Genomic DNA, 20310 nt, shown 5'->3' with positions numbered 1-20310 from the left:
ATTGGAGGACCAACAGAGCACCTATCGCAATTTGTAGATATATTTTTACAACCAATAATGACTAATCTGCCCTCTTACATAAGAGACACGGGTCATATTTTGAACATTTTGGGAGACATTAGATGGGACCCAGGAATGATACTAGTAACCCTGGATGTGGTCTCCCTATTTACAAGCATTAAGAATGAGCTGGGTCTACAAGCACTTAATCATTTTATGTCCAGGAGGCCTGCAAGTCATTGGGAGCACACACAAATGGTAATGGCCATGGTGGAATTAATATTATCGAATAATTTTTTCCTTTTTAAAAGAGATTGGTATAAACAGACTCGAGGTGTAGCCATGGGCTCCAGATTTTCGCCAGCGTATGCAAATATTTTCATGGGCTGGCTAGAGGAAATATTTATCTGGGGCCCAGACGCTAACAGATGGAATGAATATATCCTCTATTGGGGGAGGTTCATTGATGATTGTTTAATGATATGGACAGGCACAGAATCTATGCTACTTGAATTCTTTGGTTATCTAAATAGTAATGAAATGAATATCAAGTTCACCACGAACCATAGCATTACAAAAATAGTATTCTTGGAGGTAGAATTTTACATAAAGGATAACTGTATTTATAGCAAATTGTACCGCAAGCCGACCTCTTGCAATACTATACTGCATGCCAAAAGTGCCCATCCTAGGCACCAAATAAAGGCAATCCCCTTTGGGGAGATGGTTAGGGCCAGACGAAACTGTAGCGAAAATGATCAGTTCAAAAAATGTATCAATGATATAGAAAGGAGGTTTCTGCAAAGAAGCTATTGTGAAAAAGATGTAGTATCAGCTAAAGAGATAATATTGAAAACCACTAGGATGTCCACCTTGAAACCTCCGAATAAGAGTATTGGAGATGCACAATGTATCAAGATGATTACTGACTTTACACCAATCGGGAGTCTCATGCTAAGAAGCATGAATAAGCATTGGCATATCCTAAAATTGGATAAGGCTCTGGAAGGACACATTGGAGTGCAACCCCAAATTACATATCGCAGAGGGAGAACCTTGGGTTCAATGTTGAGCCCAAGCTATCCATGTAAGCAGCAGACAGAAACATGGTTGGATCAGCAATCCAAAGGTTTTTTCAAATGTGGCCATGATTGGTGTTTTTGTTGAATGGCTAAAAGCACTGTATAAGCTGTGTGCTCCGAGAAGGCTATATATAGATCCTTATGAACTTGCCTGGCCTCCTCCTACAGGTGGCATAAGAGTAGAGGTCATGATTGTCCGAAATAGCAGAATCATTCTTAGAGTTGGAAACCTTAAGCCTGATTTACAAACTGCACTTTTGTAGTAACTCCTTCTTTTTTAGTAACTTACATGTCAGTGAACTTGAGCAAATAATTTGCGATGATTGCAGGCAAAAGGCCTACTAAGAAATGTGTATTCAGAATAGGGACCCACAAGATGGGCACTGTTAGTACTTTTCCCTATTTAGGCCTTCTATTTGATGGTAAGATCCAGTTTAACTCATTGATTGAGGAACGTTGTACTAAACTGGTCTCCTCAAATGGTGCAATATTAAATTTTGCTCGCAGGTTGGGACGTTGGTCCCCGGAACAAGTAATGAGCCTATATAGCTCAATAAGCACCGCAAAGGCATTGTATGGAGCTGAGGTGTGGGACTTTAGGGATGCTAAACATTTACAGCAAGAAGAAGATATATTTCTCCGTAGAATCCTAAAGATCCCACAGTCTACACACGCGGAAATTGCACATTCAGAACTTGGGATTCCATACATTACAGACCAGGTGAAGATTAGGCCGGTTATGGCATGGCTCAGAACTTGGGCCAACCCTGAAGCGGAACTGAGTAGGGAAATTGTCACAGATTGTTTGCAAAGGGATAAGGGGATGCAAATCCCCTGGTTGAAATATGTCAAAACAACACTAGAGTCTATAGACCAGCATATTCTCTTTAGCAATCCGTGTACAATGTCTACGACTCGGAATCCACAAATTAAAAAACTTCTGTTGGAAAAACTGGAAACTGACAGAGCAGCCCCGCATTACTAAAGCGCTCAGTAGCGGCTCATTGTTTGCTCAAAAATGGGAAGGGGATTGAACCATATTTATTTCTGATGTATAATCAACAGGACAGGTTTTTAATGTGTCCTTTTAGGCTCAATTTGTTACCCAACATTTTATCTTATCCATCTGGTTTTACTGTAACTATTGAGCAGAAAGGTGCCTGCGGCTGCGACAGTATGTCTCCGCAGGACACCCTTCATTTTGTATTATTGTGTTCTTTTTATCGTATCCCCCGGTGCACGTTCTTGGTTGATATCTTAAGAGAGGGAAAATTCCGTCATGCTAAATCCGCATTACTGTTTCTTCAAAGAGCAAATGATATGCGCACTTTATGTTCAGTAATAAGCTTTTTGAAAGTAGCAGTAAGGTTAAGGAACACAAGGGATTAAGCAATGATGTATAAAATATTTTTACCCCTTTGTACGAATTGTATCAATCTGGTCTGGTGTTGCTTTTATTCGAATGGAGTTCAGAAATGTAAATTATATGAATTTTATACCAAATGTATTTTTATGATGATTTTTAATCATCGAAATAAAGATTTACTGAACTGAACTAGTAACTTACATTTTTGTAGGAATGTCAGCACTATGCATGGCCAACCACTGGTACTGCTACACCTTCCCATGAACAATAATGGTGGTAGGGACTTATTACAAAAGTGTGACTTACTACAAAAGTGCAGTTTCTGAATAACAAAAAGTAATAAACTTACTCAAGAGTGTAAATTACTAAAATAGTGTAGATTTTGAATAGCACATTGTAGAATGTTTTGTAGTACTACCGCAGTACTACAAAACGTACTCCAAAGTGCAGTTATTGAATAATGCACCTAGTAGGATTAGTCCAATGTTTGGAGTATGTTTTTGGCAACAACCGAGTTCCAGTTTATAAAGTTTTCTGATGCAGATTTTCAGTAGGAAAATCATGCGAGATTGTGATCATGCAGAATTGCTCATTTTTCTTTTACTTTACTATGAAGTGAAAATATTTGACTGATGGAGAAGCTCTTTTTGCCTTTTGCTGTAGTAAAGATGCATGGTTTTAAAGGGGTGGATCAACTCCAAGATGCATGTGATAAACTTCTAAGCATGAGTATACAGAAGCTTCTGCAGTGTGGCCAATTCTTAATCAACTATGTCCTACCCTGACCTTAAATTATGGTGTTTGCAAGTGTTTTACATTTGGTAAACAAGGCCTGCTTGACCACTTTTGTTAACGGATTGTCTGCCCACTCTTTTACCACACCATCCCCCTTTGAAAGTAAAACAACCACTATATCTCAACTGGAACACAAAACAAGATTAGAGATAAGGAGCATACATTCTGAAAACATTGTATAAATGTTGACAAGTATCTGCAGCTTTCAGAGCAAACATTGTTTTGACATCCATACAGTGAAACACTTGTTTGTTTGCTCACCCAGAGACATAAGTAGGCAGTAGAGATATAAGTAGAGGAGAGGGCTGGCAGAGAGTTCACTTCTCAAGATAAGGTTATAATTATCATACTTATCTCTTTTAGGTATCCCCCTTTTTGATGTATACATGTTAATTTATTCAAGTGGATGTTTCCAATGTAATCACACACTTATTAATTTCAAATACTCATTTTACTCTGATAATTGTATCTGCTTTAATATATGCATGTTGTTTTTCTGTAATGTTTGAATTCTCTTAGCAGGTGGAGAGGAGTTGGCCTAATGGCTAGGGCGGTTGACCTCGAATCAGGGAAAACTGTGTTCGAGTCTCGTCAATGACGCTGAACATCCTGTGTTTCTGGGAAAACCATTTAATCTCCCCCTGCCTAACAAAAAATGAATGAATAATGTTCAAGGACCACATCAAGTCCACATGGTTACAACTGTGTCAGGTTCAGCACGTAAGCACTACCACATACCTCTTATTAAAAACAAAAATATACTTTGGACATAAAGTAAGAATGCAAAATGAAAAGAAAGCCTGTCATGTTTTTATTACTATGCCAATAAAATCAACTTGGTTTGCTTAGGATTAAGATATCACATAGACTAAAAGCTAGAATAATTTGCATCCTACTGAACAACCCCATGCAAATGTCTTGTCAGTCTTGACTGCCTCTGTGCAGATGAAGCAAAGTGCAAGTGAATCAGTCTCTTAAGGATAACTCCACATGCATCAGAATTGGCATTTATGTGTGGCCACAATATGCTTCTTTTAAGATCCACACCAGTAGCGGTCTGTGGAGGGAGTTCCGTGGGGCGGTGAGGCGGGGCGGGGGAGGGGCAGGGTGGGGAAATGTAAACACCGGAATATGGATGAACGGAGGTAAGTACACATTTAAATAAACAAAACAAATTTCGTTGCGTGCGCTGCATCGCATTTTGCGATTCAGCGCGCGCAAAGGAAATCATTTAACAATGTAAACCACAAAAGCTCTCAGCTACATAACTGCATGAGAGAAATTGGTGTCTGAATGGACAATTACTGTCTAACACTAAATCGGGCAAAACCAAGGTCATCCTCTTCAGAATCAGCCCTCAATTTTGGACTCCTACATGTTGACCCTTATAAATGGGTCCTCTCCAACAGCCCACTACGAAAGCCAAAAGCTTAGGGGTGATAATCGATTACAAACTGAACTTCAGTAAACAAGTCAATGCTGTCATCTCCTCCTCCTTTAACACCTTGAGAATAATTAAAAAGATTCTCTTGTATATTCCCAACAACACCAAGAAAACAATAATCCCATTGTTAGTATTATCTTAGATAGATTACTGCAACAGACTGTATATCAACCTTCAAGAACAATACCTGAAAAAATTGCAAGTCTTACAAAACGTGGCTGCTAGATTACTCTTAGGCCTCCCTAAACATCAGTCGGTCTCTCAAGCAATCAAGGACCCCCATTGGCTGATGCTTAGAAACTGCATCAAATTTAAAACTCTGTGCATAGCATATAAGGCATACATGATACTGGTCCGATATTTCTAAAGCTGTCTTTTACCTGGAATGAACCCAGCTGAAACCTTTGAACGAGAGGAACTAAGAAAACTACTGCCTGCAGATTTAAAAAAACAAAATGGGGATGAAGAAGTTTTAACTCAGGAGCTACTAAGCACTGGAACCTTTTATAGATAAACATCAGGTCTGCTCCTTCTCTGCTTTCTTTCAGAAAACTCCTGAAAACCTGGCTCTTTAATAGCTAGCATGCTTACAGTCTCTCGTATTTTCCTGCTGAGTTAGTGCAAAGATACTCCAGCACTCTGATAATGTATTAAACAACAAAATGTTTCCTACTAGTGCTTGAAAAATTAAGGAGCTTGTTGGGGAAACTGTTTTCATTGTCATTTAGGTATTGATTTTAGAGGCAGTTACTTTATATTGGTAAGCATTTAAAATATTGATGCACTCAGGACCCCAAAAAACACAGAACAAGTAGCATCAATCACTCTTCTACGTTACAATTTAAAACTGACATTGATACACATTATTTACCCAAAGTGTAAGTGCAGGTAAGCACTTTAGATTTACTCTTACATATAAAGAAAGGGGCTATTTTGTTTGTCTTCCCAGTGAAATTATGAGGCCTACCAAGGCCATAATCATGTCATTCTTGGATCCACTGGGCTGCCTGTGAACCGATACCAGATTACACCAGACGCAAGTCTTTTTCACTCAGCCGGCAAACATGCGTGCAAACATTTTCCTTTATAACCAACACAGAGACTCTTGCCCAGCTGTAAACCAGTGTAACATATTTCAGATGTCAGGCCCTGACAGTTACATCTAAAAACATTTTGCCCATAGCTAACTGTAAGAGAGACTTCATTCGTGGGTGTCAGCCTGGGCAGAGATCCAAAAATGTGGAGATATAAAAAAAATAACTACTTTGTCTTTTTTATGTTTCACAACCCACTTCTTATTGCAATGACTAGGACCGTAGAGCAAACAACAATTTAACCACATAATGATTCATTAGAAATAACACATTTGTGAGTAAGCAATCAATACTTCAGTAATAAAATGCAACCTGAACATGCTTACAGGAGAAGCTGTTACACAAACATGTTTACCAACACCTTCCTGTAAGCTAAGTCCCTGGGGTGTTTGAAACACTAATACTAGGTATTGCTGCAAGCTTAGTGAATTACTCAGTATCTCTTCTTCAGACTTTGACTTTCAGGGAGTAGTGAAGTTCAACAATCAAAGTTTCCTCTTGGAGGGTGGTATGTGGTAAGGGATCTAGAGTACCTGCCATAGATACATAGATTGTTAAATATGTGCTACAAAAAAGTGATCATACTTTTCTTATCATTTAGATTATGCCTAGTAGGTTAAAGTTTTATGACATTAGCATTTAACTCCGGATGTATATCCCAGTTTAGTAGCGGCGTGTAAGTGTTTGTCTATGCTAGAGTTATTCCTGTTCCCCTTTTAAACTTATAAGAAAGACATGCCCAGGCAAGTAGGAGAGTGTTAGCTAATCACCCTACACAAATTCCTACCTGCCCCTTAATCTTCCCAGAAGAAGACTAAATGATCTAATCAATAGGCCCATTGTCTAGGAAAAAGCTTTGAACTTCCAGCTGTCCAGCAGAGTAATTAACCTAGACCAGCTGGGTATTTCATAACCTGAATCTCATTATGGCTTCCTCAGGGAAAAGTTGCAAATCTCAAAGTAAACTAAGAAACACATGCAAGTCCAACTAATGCTCTAGATGCACTCAGGACCCCAATAAGCATAGAACAAGTTGCTTTAATCACTCTTCTATATTACAATCTAATACTGACATTGATACATATTTTTTTAACCAAAGTGTAATTGCAGGTAAGCACTACATATTTACTCTTAGATATAAAGAAAGGGGCTAATCTGTTTGTCTTCCCAGTGAAATTATGAGGCCTACCAAGACCAAAATCCTTTCATTCTTGGATCCACTAGGCTGCCTGTACACAGATACCAGACTACACCAGACGCAAGTCTTCCTCACTCAGCCTGCAAACATGTGTGCACACATTTTCCTTTGTAACCAGCACAGAGCCTTTTGCCCAGCTGTAAAGCAGTGGAACACATTTCAGGTGTCAGGCACTGACCGTTACATCTAAAAACATTTTGCCCATAGCTAACTGTAGGAGAGACTTCATTTGTGGGTGTCAGCTGGGGCGGATATCCAAAAATTAGGAGATCTAAAAAAAGAAAATTGTCTTTTTTATGGGTCACCACCCACTTCTTCTTATTGCAAAGACTAGGACCATAGAGAAAACAACAATTTAACCACATAATGGTTCATTAGAAATAACACATTTATGAGTAAGCAATCAATACTTTAGTAATGAACTGCAACTGAAAACATGTTACAGGAGAAGCTGTTACACAAACATGTTCACCAACACCTTCCTGTAAGCCAAGTCTCTGGGGTGTTTGAAACACTAAGACTAGGTAGTGCTGCAAGCTTAGTGAATTACTCAGTACCTCTTCTTCAGACTTTGACTTTCAGAAAGTAGTGAAGTTGAATAATCAAAACTTACTCTTTGAGGGTGGTATGTGGTAAGGGATCTAGAGTACCTGCCATAGATACAAAGATTGTTAAAACTGTGCTGCAAAAAAGTGATCATACTTTTGTTATCATTTAGATTATGCCTAGTAAGTTAAGGTTTTATGACAATAACATTTAACTTTGGATGTATATCCCAGTTTAGTAGCTGTGTGTAAGTTTTTGTCTATGCACATTTCAATACTTGAACTAACTGCTCATTATACTTTTGATGGTGATGACCGCACATAGATATCAGCACCAGCAGGTGGCGGTCACATGGTATTTGAGGGATGCCGCTCATGTGAAGATGAGGTGGCTGTAGTCAAGGCCATGTGAGAGAATGTACAGTACTAGGATAGGTACATAAGCCTGTGTGATGAAGCCTGGCCATTCAGAGCAGTCTGGAAAATGGCTAAAGCAGGAGGTAGATGCAGTGTGCTTCAGATGGGCCTTGAATGATCACTAGTTGTAGCCAAAAGATAGCAAATTTTTGGTGCCAACACAAAGGCTACAGCTAGTCACTAGTTGCAAAAGAAGGGTGGTGGATGTAAAGTGCTTATGCTTGAGCCTTGCAAGGTCATCAGTCACAGAAGAATGCTGCTGTATGAAGAGTGTCAGCACACTGGCCACATACCATTGCGATTCACAGAAAAAGGGTACCAATTGCAGGGTGCCAAACACATGTTGTGAACAATTACTGATAGCAGAGAAGGAGAGCACTTGCAGTACACCAGCATGCATCACACATGATCATCACTCACAGAAGAATGGTACCACAGGTGTTTGTTCAGAGACGTTTTGTAAACCATAGTTTGAGGGTGCATATGAAAACTTCAGGGGCAACATTCAAGGGAGAATGTTGATCAGGCTATACATTGGTGCGCAAGCTCTTGTTATTGGCAGGCTCAGTGTATCTGACCGCTTCAGGGCAAGATTCTTGTTGCTTAAGACTTTCTCTGGATTAACATGTAGGTTAGCTCCACACCAGGAAGACATACTCCTGCTTCCTTCAACATAAGCAGAAATTGTTCATCCTAAGGGTATATCATTACCCATAGAAGGAAAACAGCCAAAAGTAAGCAAGAATTCCAACAGTGTATTTGTTTCTCACACTCCTCTATGAGCAGCATACTGTCAAGGACACCCGGTTTCAAGAGTTAGGTGTTTGACAGGACATCCCAGAGAGGTTGGTCCTTTTGGGTTCATGAAGATGCAAAATGATGGTTTTCAAAGCTTTTACGGCAGGGGTGAGTCATAAGGTTTAAACTGTAATAAAACTGTAACAAACAAACATAATTTAAGACTATTGGTAAAAGGACAGAAGGTTGTCAACCAATCACTTAGAAATAGACTTTGAAATCACATCTATCTGGAACAACAACGAAGGTTCTGGAAGAAGCCAGATAGTACAGGAACAAATCAGAAGGTTCTGGAACAAGCCAGTAAATAGACATTGACAGCACATGGCAATCCATCTGGAACAAGCCAAAATGTTCTGAAACAAGCCGGAAGGTTCTCAAAACAGCCATGTGATGGTGGCTGCCGTCTTTGATTTCAGGAGGCTGACAATACCACTTCCTTGGACCACACCCCTTTCTGGGCTATCGTAGTTCTAGTGAAGAGTAAGACATCATCCGTGGTTTTTCCACCGAAGCAGCTTACCTGCGCATCCAGGAAATCTTTTTCCTCTGTGAACCCTGTGCTTCCTGGAGAGAGTTCTTGAGGATCTGCAAGAGATGAAAGAAACAAGAGCATGAAAATCAGAACATTTCGGACAAAGGAATCATAATTGAGCAACAGTAAAAGAAAATGGACAAAAATGCAAGATACTTGATTATTTACAAGATGCTTAATTATTATTCAGCGAATTGCATTCTCTGAGCTAACCAGAGAGAGGCATTAATGGAGCCACGCAGCGTGTGCCAAATCCATAGACTAGTTTAATTCTAGTGAAGAAACAGCTAGAAGAGAAATAACTTATGTTTTAAAGAATTCTCATGTGAATTAACAGCTGTATTAATTCTAGATTGAGAGAGAAAATGTAAATGATTGTAAATGCAAATCAAAAGATGTAAAGTTTTTTATCAGAAGAAAGGAATTATTTGTTCCTGTTATTGTTCAGGCACTCGCACACTGGGAGGCAGATGACAGATGAGCCAGAAGGGTGATACAAGGAAGCTGTCATACAGTCAGTGATTGGCTATTTTCTTATTTTGTCCCATTCCCCTATTCCCCTTGGTGTTCCTCCAGAATGAGTGCTATGTGAACTCGCTTGGTTGACCATCAAGGAGTGTGGAAGGACAAGCATTGTGCATCGCTAGTGCGAGGCCTGTTATCACAGGTTAGTCGCTCTCTGTTCAGTAATTGTGGCATCTGACACATACACACAGGGAGGATGCCAACATGCGTAGCCACCTCTAGTTATCCATGCATACATAGGTATACTCTGCATACTATGAAGGGGAATGAGGGTGGCAAGTCATAACCTACTAAACATATTTAACAGGGACAAGTGATAGTCTTTTTCCAGGAGTTCAGGTAAAAGGTTTCCGTGTCCCACTACTGTACCAGTGCTATCATAAGTTAGTAGTAATGGTCTGTCATCCAAGTGAATAGGAGTATCATAAAGGGTGTACCACAACAATCCAACAGAGCTGGTTACTCTGCTGGAGCCCAACACACCATGATCCTGTAGAATAATAGATAGGAGATTTGTTACAAGGTGGGTTCTGCACTAGGAAACATATCATGACTGTCAGAACTTTAAAATGAGAAGGCTGTTACCTGTACCTTGCACAAGGACTGTCTGACCCTGCACTGTGTGTTTGTCCAGAACACTACACAATATGCATGAATAGACTTTACATACTTCATACAATGGAGCACATGTTCTATAAGTGCATTTAAGATGGGTTTGCATATGTAGAGTGTAAGCAACAAATGCATCAGTTTCAGACAAGGAGTCTTTAAATGGGTGCATGCAAGTGAGAGCCAGGGTAGTTGTCAAGATAACACATTGAAAATGTAGTCAACACTCACAAAGAAGTAACGTGTTGACTTTTTGGAAATTAATAGAGATTTATACATGTACTTTCTGCCACTGTTTGACCACCTAAAATACCTGAAGTTTGTTGTGCAGTAAGTGCAATGAAGTTATGTGATGTAGTTTTGTATGCCATAGTCTTCACTGTTTTTAGGTCAAGCCTAGCTAGTCTGCATGCGCTGTCTGCAAGACCTGCTGTATTTGATAAAGGGCTTTGCTTCCGCCTACTACCTTCCCATTAGCTTAGGGCAGTGCCACTCTTCTTTGCTGCTTCCTAAATGGTTTATGCAGCGATGTGTCATTTCTGTTTTTTCCCACAGGAGCACCGCTCAAGTGCAGGTTAATTCCGCTTCTATTATTCTTATGTAGTTGTTGAGAACTCTTTTTTATCATTGTGCCACCACGGCATGCCAAGCTGTATCTTCATGCACAACAAAAGAAAGGCACGGCTCAACCCTCCTCCATTTATTTAATACTTCTGCCGCACTTTATCTTTAACTTCCAGCTTCAGCGCTAGAGCCATCTTAGCATCAGTGCTTCAGTTATCCATCACTGCCTGCACTCTAGTGCCATCATCAGGGCTAAGATATCAGAAGAGTTAGCCCGAGCCCATGGGAAGAGCCTAAAGAGGGGGCGGGGGTGAGAATAGAGACTGAGCATTCGGACAGTCTTGGGGTAAAGCCTGTGGGGAGGGGCACGATGATTAACACCATTGTGATACTACAGTTTGGGCAACTGAAGTCCACGGTATCTGTGCTGCACTGAGGTCGTCCGAGCTTGTGTTCCACACAGAACCACTGACCCTTCTCATAAGCTTGCTTCCCAAGTGCATGTCCATGCCTAGTAAGACTCTATGCCCCAATTGAACTTTGCACCTCCGAGAACTAGCCCCTCTCCCAAAAAAATCCTATGGTTAGAGTCAGTGACTACCTACCCACTCATCATAACACACCCACTGTGCACTCCCATTACAAATAAATTATCCACAACTTGAGACTTCTACACCCTTTTCTGAAATGTGACTCTTTTTCCTCCACCTTAAACTAGTACAGCTTGGGACCCTCATCTAGAGGCTATTACCTTACTCCAAAAGACCGTAACCCTGAACTTGTAGGTCTCTGTGTTGCATCACCTTCAGGGGTGCTTCTCGTGAGTGGTGCTGACCGGTGTGTTGTGCAAGTGCACTTTAGGGATCTAGTTCAGTCTTTTAATTCTGTTGCTCCTCCTCTTCAAATTTCTCTATCTCCTTACACCTGCCTTCTGCAGTTGCCCCAGGCAGCCTTGAAGTGGCAGTTGTGTGGTGCAGACCAGTGTAAGCTCAGACCCACATTGAAGAATATCACAGGTTATCAATCATAGGATTCTGACCTTTCTTGAAGCCATCTTACATGAGAACCAGAATGTCATCTCAAGTGTAAGCATGGGTATTACCTTTATAAAGTTCCATAACTGACAGTTAGTTTGCTACATTATTGCATTTCAAAATTGTACCTAGATCACACACGTTTCTGCCTTTTATTTTCACCTTTTCCAACGTCTATGAACTCATGAGATGAAAGCACAGGCAACAAGGCCACAAGCAATAGACTTCTCAATTTTGTGGAGTTTGAAAATTTGCAGACACTGTTATAAATATGCTTGCCAGGTGTTATATACCTAGCAAGTGATAAAACTACCAATCAAGGTATTGCTTTCATCTTTTTTTCATAGACATTGAAACTTCTTAGCAACCAAAGTCATGTTCAGAACAAAGGATAGATAATTGTTATTGGTATGTTCCTGATTAATTTGTCTTTGCTGTATTAGTGGTTGATGAAGTATTTCTAAGTATCTTAACCATATTAGTTACAAAGTTGTCTTCTACAAATAGTATAAGAGGATTACCATAATGTGTAGTGTGACAAAACTGCTTGAAACCATCATAGGGATCATTTCTCCAAGATAAACTCCTTCGCTTGCAGCAATGTGTCAGCTTATTCGAATGACATATACCTGAAGTTCATCCCTTTATTCATACAGAAAGCCTCCACATGAGAGATCTTTTCCTACGCCTCCAGTAATACATCTCTAGGGACACTAGAATCCTGTGCCAGATCTTTCCACAATGCCTCTATTATTAAAATGCATACCATTTCAATAACTGACTGCCCACAAACGACAAGAAAATACCCAATAGCGAGGTTCTAGATTTCCTCCTACTACCACCTCAGACATCAAGCATTCTTCTTTCACGGACATTTGATTTTTGTGGGGTAGAGAACCTCATGTAAGCCTGGCATTTGTTTCGGATAAGTCCCGGAGTAGTCAGAGGCAAGACATTCTTTGCTGGCAGCTGGAGTGAACTGAGTTAGGGGTGTATTTGTTTGTAAGTGTGCATGTAGTTTGCCATGTTCCTCGGGGTCCAGCAATCCCCAAGTTAAGAAATGGTTTTAGTGAATTTGAATTGGATTGTCTTTTATCAGAACTATGCTTGACGTTGCTGCCATGCGGATCTTTCATCATTCTATAATATTTGTAGGATCAAAACATTCTGCAGAAACCGATAATGAATGCATTCTGTTAGTCGTAGATTTGAGTTACTGCTCCTCAGATATAAACGTAATGACAAAGCTTGTTTTATGCTGCTGTTCTTCTAAAGGAATTTGAGGGAGGAAAATCTTGTATAATCAACATAGGTAATTTTTATATGCATTTCTGGTATATTATACACCACTGGCTGTGCATTAATATCCTACTGGATTGTACCTAAACTAAGCTGTGCCGCACTGCTGGGTCTGCAGAGCTCTACTATACTATAGTGGCTGAGTTGGGACACCTCAGTGTGCATCAAACGCCCCCCCGGCCCTACACACCATGTGCAGGTGACAGTGTGAGCACCACGTATTAGTGTCCAAATCAATGCCACAGCACAAGTCTGCTACCACTGTGATTGCCCCTTGTTTTCTGTTTTTGCTAATGCTTTCAGCCTTCCCCCTCCTGGATAACCCTCCAACTCATTCCTCTATCTCGTACTCTCTCTCTAACCGTTCTCACGCACTCTTCCCCCCTCTCTCATTAATCTTCAAGCCCAATTTCTTTTCAAATCTTTATCGAGGTTCTTGTCCTTCAAACCCACGCTTTGCTCTTCTAAGGACCTATTCTGCGTACACAGGTGCTCCCTCCTTATGTATCTGTAGCCGCCGCTTCTTTCTCTCTCTCTCACACCCTTTTTCCTCTCATCTCTCTCTTTCATTCACCACTTCAACAAACTACCTAGTCCTCTCTATCTTCCTTTTGTATCTATTCTGTGCAGCTTTCACAACTATCTATTCACCATACCACATAATTCCACTACACAAATGCACTTGACGCCACACAATCCCACCCCACTCAATTTCACAACTAACAATTTCAATGCAACCCACATAATTCCACTCCACAACACATACGTCCACTGTACTCCAAACCAAAACACATAGGTAAAAAACATTGTCAATTGCAACGCCAATAGATCTAACTCTTGGAAATGCGAGACCTATTGCATTGCAAATGCTTGTTTGACAATTTGGCTCTTTTGCTTCTTGAGCTAAACCAGCTACAATTTTGATTTACTCAACAAACTGTTCTCTGCGGAGAGGGACGAGCTACATGGGTCCCTTGAGCTTCCCCTGGCCTGTGAAAACATGGGTGAAGTTTTTTGTAGGCTGAAAGGATTCTCTGCAACAGTGGTCTGGGGGTGGTTTGGAGGTGGTAAGTCTTGCAACCAGTGGTGGCTCGTAGAGGGAGTGCTCCGGGGCGGTGGCCCCTCCCCACCCAACCGCCCCGTAGCACTCCCTCTGCAGCATCGCCGAGTTGGCGATGCAGCGAGCACAAGGTAAATAGTTGTATTTATTTACTTACTTACTTTACTCCTGTCTGTCGTAAGTCCAAGTCCACTACCCCCACCCCGCCCCGCAGCACTCCATCTGCGAGCCGCTACTGCTTGCAACCTTCCACCATATCCTGTGTGTGAGCTAAATGTGTCAGAATTTATCACTGTCAGTTGCTGTATTTGAGTCTAGCAGCCCTGCAGCTATCCTGTGTCACTTATAGCATGGTTGCGTAATTTTGTGTGTATCAACCCACCGACCTACATGCATGAAGTACAAAACCAAGCCATTGTGCATATAAAGTAGATCCATTCATCTGAACTGTACATGGTATCATAATGTATGTTTTTTATACACAAGGGTTCATGATTTCCATGTTTTTAGACATGTGCTGTTTGTCTTGTATACTGTCATTTGACTGCTGGTTGTAGTTTGCCCTAGTGGAGGTGGCTACATAGGAGAGGCTTCTTGCAATGTGAACGTGATCATTGGTGTTGTATTTTAGTTAGGGTGCGAAAAGCAATGTCTAAAAAGACCTAGTGTAGAGAGATGACTCCTCTACCTCAGTGCCAGTGTGCAACACTCTTACAATAAGGTAACTAGTAATATTACATTTAAGGACGGGCATATTTCACGCTTGTTGGGCAACGGTATTTTTGCACATGATTTAATATTACTAATATTCAACTATAATCCTAATACATGGAAATAACAATTTATATCGGTGGATGATTTGCAAGGATTCGCATACACATATTGCAGAAAATGTGTACTAATGCACGACTTGCCTTAAAATGTATGAGAGTCTAATAAAAAGATGACTTGTGCCCACGTGATATTTGCGCATGGCAAAATATATGCAAGACACTTGACTTAAAGAAAACGATTTGCCAGGCAATTAGGTGATTTAAAATCCATGTACTATTTTTCTCATCCACACGACCCGTCTTCTATACATGTTTTTCAAACTTTATACACCTCACCCCATTGTTCTCCCTACTTGGGTTTGGCCTCACAGGCGGAGTATGAGCAAGACTACTCATTTGTTTATCCTTTTCAAATCAGCTAATCTGTTTCTGGAATCTACTGCTTTGTGACCTTTGCCCTCATTGAAGGGAGTTTGAATCATCCTTGGTCCTCCAATTTTGCATATGCAAATAGCCAACTTGAACGCTCCACCCCTTTCCACCTCCCTTCATTACTGCTTTTCTCACAATAGAGAGACGTAAATTGTGCAGTTGTACCCTAAATTACGCAGACGTGCCTCTAGTTTACACCTATGCAACTTGTGCTTTTTTGCCTTTGTACATCATGCACATTTTTCACAAGCCCGCATTTTTCGAGCCAGACTTCTACGCGCACTTTTTCAAGCGATTGCGAACCTGGACGTTTCGTATTGATTCCGTATGATTTAAAAGTACGTTTTGAAAATAATAGCTTTATTACCTAACAATTAACATTTAAAACACAGAATGATGCCCAAGTAAAGTCATGCTAAATTCTGTAACATTTTTAACCTAAGAATAACTGTTTCTAAAATGAACAGGTGAGGAGAAAGAGCTACATTTCATTTGAAATTTAGACTGTACATATGACCTCATTTAAGATATAGTCAATCGCGAACCACTCCTTCTCCTATTTCACCTTATTTCGTTCTTTTTACAACATTAAACTGAATATTTTTAGATTAACATCATTAAAACAAAACCTAATTCGAAAATTCTTGAAACCAGAAAATTAAGTAGAAGGTTAAATGTAAATTCTTACCAATTCAGAGCCCCCTGCGTTTCTTGCTGAGTCTTCGAAATTGGAAAACTGCGTGAGGCTAATGTCCAACATTGGAGGCTTTGGCAAATATTGGCTATTCCAAAGTGTAGGGGACACTTCTCATTTGCTCGGTTGTTAATTAACTGATGGGTACACAGTGCAGAAGGAGCCCACGCAAAGTAAACTTCTGAAATGTTTTAAACCAAATTGTCTTGCCTGGAAATGGTATCCTCATCAACCCGTATTGCAGTAGTACCTTTACTTTTACATCCGTTACGTTGATCAAACGTTGCTGAAAAACAGTGAACTGAACACAGGGTGAATGAATTATGTTGTAACAATCATGAAAAAGATCACGATTAGGACTGGCACATGTTCAACACCAGTGCAGTTTTGTGTGCTGTAGACAAGCACCCAATTTGTGTTGCTCATTTTCGTTCTTCTAAAATGACAGCTGATTCAGACCTACAATCAATAACCATTGTGACATATATATGACATACATATGACATTTGTACTAATAGGGTAGGTAAATCGCAATCCAACCTACCTAATTAATGTTCGTTATTTAAGGCTCAAATTGCCACTCACTCCGATGGAAAACAGTCACAGGGATGGTGGCCTGCAAGGGCCAGCAGACCACTAGCATCCTGGTGACTGCGTTTAAATGAAAAAAAACTTTCGTTGAGCATCCTGATTTCATTAAAAAAAAGTTTCTGTTCTGGACCACTGCCAGCTCCCCCATAAAGTTCTTCCACAATTCCCAAAGTGGAAACGGTTCAATGGTGGCCCCTTTCATTTTACGACTGAGTTACCATCCCAACTTGGGAGTCAGTAGCTTTTCAATGGGTTGAAATTACGTCTCAAACCATTGAAACCTACTGTGCAAATGTGGTATTTGCCCAAACTCACCTCTTCCAAATACCGAATTGATATCCAGTCACAATCTCTATTTTAACGTTTGTAAACCTTTAATAACTCCTAAAATTAGACTAATACATAGAAACATCCTTTTGTTGAGGTCACAAACTCCAATTCAGAGTGTTTACAACCATTAACAAACTTTTGCAATGCAACCAGTCTCACATTTTTCACAAAGTTAGAGCTATTGGCATTGTAACTGATAATGTTTTTTACTTATTTTTTTTCTTTGCAGTTGAGTAATGTAACAGGTAAAGCAGATGACTCTGCAATTGGTGAAGTAAGTTTTCGTTTTAAGATTCATTAACCATATAGTGTTAGCAGAGGGTGAAGACATCACGCAGTGATTTATTTCTTCTGCTGTAATTTCCGTAATTAAGCTATCTTTTTTCTCCTGTGAGATAGAAGGACAATTAATGCGATTGAGCCAGGCATCCGCTGCCTCTGATGAGATGATATGAGGATCAGAATAGAGCTTCCTATAATGTTCCAGAAAAATGGCAGAGATTTCTTGGGGATGTGCAGTGGATCTACCAGTAACTGGGTCATTAATCTTTTTGATAGTGTTCCTATTGGCCCTACGTTTTGCTGATCTTGCAAGATATTTGCCTATGTGTTCATTCTCTTCATACCTTTTCTGCAGAACTGCATCATGCGCAAGAATTTCCTTGGAAACAAAGAAATCTTGTAAGTTATGTTTATTTGATGCAGCTTTATTTTATTTTCCCTGGAGGGTGCTGCTAAATATTGAGCCTTGAGAATCGAAAACTGATCTCTAGCTAAGACTTTTCTTCATTCTCTTTTCGCCTTTTATATGTATTATAATTAATTACTTCCCCTCGAAAAAATGCCTTCAGAGCCCCCAGACTCCAAAGATCTGGGCTGTATTTTTATTGCATTTCCAGAAATCTTCCAACAACAAATGCATTCCAGCCACCCATCGCTGGTCCACTAAGAGAGACTTCTCCAATGACCATCTACGCTCCTGGGTTTGAATTTGAAATTGGACCGAAATTAACGCATGATCAGAGAAAGGATTTTCAATAATCCCTGATTTAGTGCTTAAAAGAGCATGTGAGACGAGAAAAAGGTCAATTCGTGAAGACGAATGATATCTCTTTGAGTGGCAAGTAAACTTCTTCTCTCGGGGTAATTCGTCACGCCAGCAGTCAACCAATCTTAAATCCCGTATCAACTCTTGACACAGCCTGATGGATTTTGGTGTAGTCTGAGATTTCTGGGGTTGTGAGGAATAAAAGGCTGGATTAATTAGTAGATTAAAATCCCCCCCAATAACCAAGTCTTCCTGCTTGATCAGTGGCGAAATCATATAATGACTGGAGCGTCTCTGGTGAGTCTTCAATTGGGCCATAAAAGCTAACAAAATTAAGTAGTTGGTTGCAGATCTTCATCTGCAGCCAAAGTCATCTCACACTATTATCCCTCTGGACCATTATAATATCCCCCTGTATCTTTTTACTAACTAATATGGCTACTCCTCTAATAGCTGCACTTGCGGAGGTAAAAGATTCATATTGAACAAAGGCAGGGGTTTTATCCCTTGGCGCACCCTCCTTGTAATACGTCTCCTGTAAAAAGATTATGTTGAATTAAAAGGTCTTAAACCAGGCCAACATAGAGCGGTACTTTAGTCTATTATTGAACCCGTTTACATTACAGGAAATAATGTTTAATGGTGTAGCAATCATTTAAGAATAGAAATAGGAAACATCATTATCTCGATCCCTTGCATCTCTATCAGAAATTTGCTACATTTTATTTTTCCACCCCTCATACCCTGTGAACCCAACTCCCTCCCCCCCCTTTGTGAAACCTTCCTCCCGACACCCATGGATGGCCTACATATTGGAGCCTCCCCTGTCTGGGCCTCCCTGAGGTGACTCCCCCCATGCACCTAAAACCCTCCCACTTACCCCATGTCCCCACCCACTTCCCAACATTGAGGTGCTGTGCCATGGCACCCAGGTGGTGAACCAGTAGCTGGCGGTCCAAGAAAACCTAAAAAATAGAAAAAACAAAAAGAGAAACAGCGAGAAAAAGAAAAAGAAGAAAAAAAGAAGAGAGAAGCAGAAAGATAAGCACCTAGTTCCAGCTTCATTCAATTAAACATTTGCTTTTACCAGACTTGGAAGTCATTTTAGCCCCTCCAGCCCCCCCTGAATGTTGCAAAGAATGGAGGAGCTCCTGCGCCTCTTGAATTGATTGAAATATATGGACTCTCCCCTTATAGAGAACTTTCAACTGCGATTGTTGGACTAATCCTTAAGGAGACTCAACTTGTTGGAAACAGTTTATCATGCCTCTAAATTCCTTTCTACGCTTAGGCGAAAGGGCAGAGATATCTGAAAAGAATTTAAACCAAAAATTGTCACTTGTCGGATACACTTTATCACAGATTGCACAGGCTAGAATTTTCTCCTCTCTTCTAAAGTCTCCGAAGTTTACAATAATCATTCTCCGGTATTTGGCATTTGGATATTGAAAAGCGGGAACTTGGTGTACACGTAAGATTGTCAGATCCCTCTATTAGACAGTGGCTTCATGGCATATATATTTGGTGACCAGGTCAGTTATAACTTTGTCCATTGGTTGCCCCTTCTCATAGCCTTCCGGAATCCCTGTAAAACGTAAGTTGCATCTTCGAGCACGATTTTCCGCATCGTCTACCTTTAGTTGAAGATTTGCTAGCTCGGTTTGCATTTTAACTACCTGATCTGTTTGCCGGGGGGGGGGCAGAGTCTTCAAGATCAGATACACGCTGTTCCTCCTACAAAACTCGACATGTGAGCTGCAGAACATGAGACTGAATTGAGTTCAGTTGTGACTCTGTCCTTTTCTGAGCTTCTTCTTGGGAGAATTTCATATTGTTAAGATCTGGAGAAGAAGGGTTTGTGTAGAATCTTCTGTAGCAGACGCGCTCCTTAAGTCTAATGACGTTGAATCCAATCTCTGAGTGATTGGGCTCTGAAGCAAAATATTGTCAGACGCTGCAGTTGTGACTTCCATTGCCGTAGTAAAAAGGGATGTGTCCAAAAGCTTGGGGTCCCCACATCCTGAAGTGCTGGGTTAATATTAGGTTTAGATCAAATGAAACTTTTTAAATTAGTCTG

The 20310-nt window shown here is 40.4% G+C and overlaps 1 protein-coding gene across 2 annotated transcripts in view; it reads right to left on the bottom strand.

The window, feature by feature from the left end:
* Nucleotides 1-20310, bottom strand: part of SERPINA10 (serpin family A member 10) — a 97707-nt gene that overhangs the window by 76383 nt on the left and 1014 nt on the right. Inside the window, exons 1-2 of one of the 2 annotated variants that reach the window (XM_085626469.1) lie at nucleotides 16259-16398; nucleotides 9263-9327 (exon numbers count right to left, since the gene is read on the bottom strand). Coding sequence is in view for 1 of the 2 variants with exons in the window: in XM_085626468.1 (XP_085482594.1) it covers nucleotides 9263-9327 (65 nt within the window). In the remaining variant the exon portion in view is untranslated. Of the gene's footprint in view, nucleotides 1-9262; nucleotides 9328-16258; nucleotides 16399-20310 lie in introns of those variants that run through there. The other variant, XM_085626468.1, reaches the window with a different exon arrangement.

The sequence above is a fragment of the Triturus cristatus genome, chromosome 9 (assembly GCF_964204655.1).
Source record: "Triturus cristatus chromosome 9, aTriCri1.1, whole genome shotgun sequence".
Classification (NCBI taxonomy): Eukaryota; Metazoa; Chordata; class Amphibia; order Caudata; family Salamandridae; genus Triturus; species Triturus cristatus.
The sequence above is the reverse complement of the archived record's forward strand: the minus strand, read 5'-3'. Positions and strand labels throughout refer to the sequence as shown.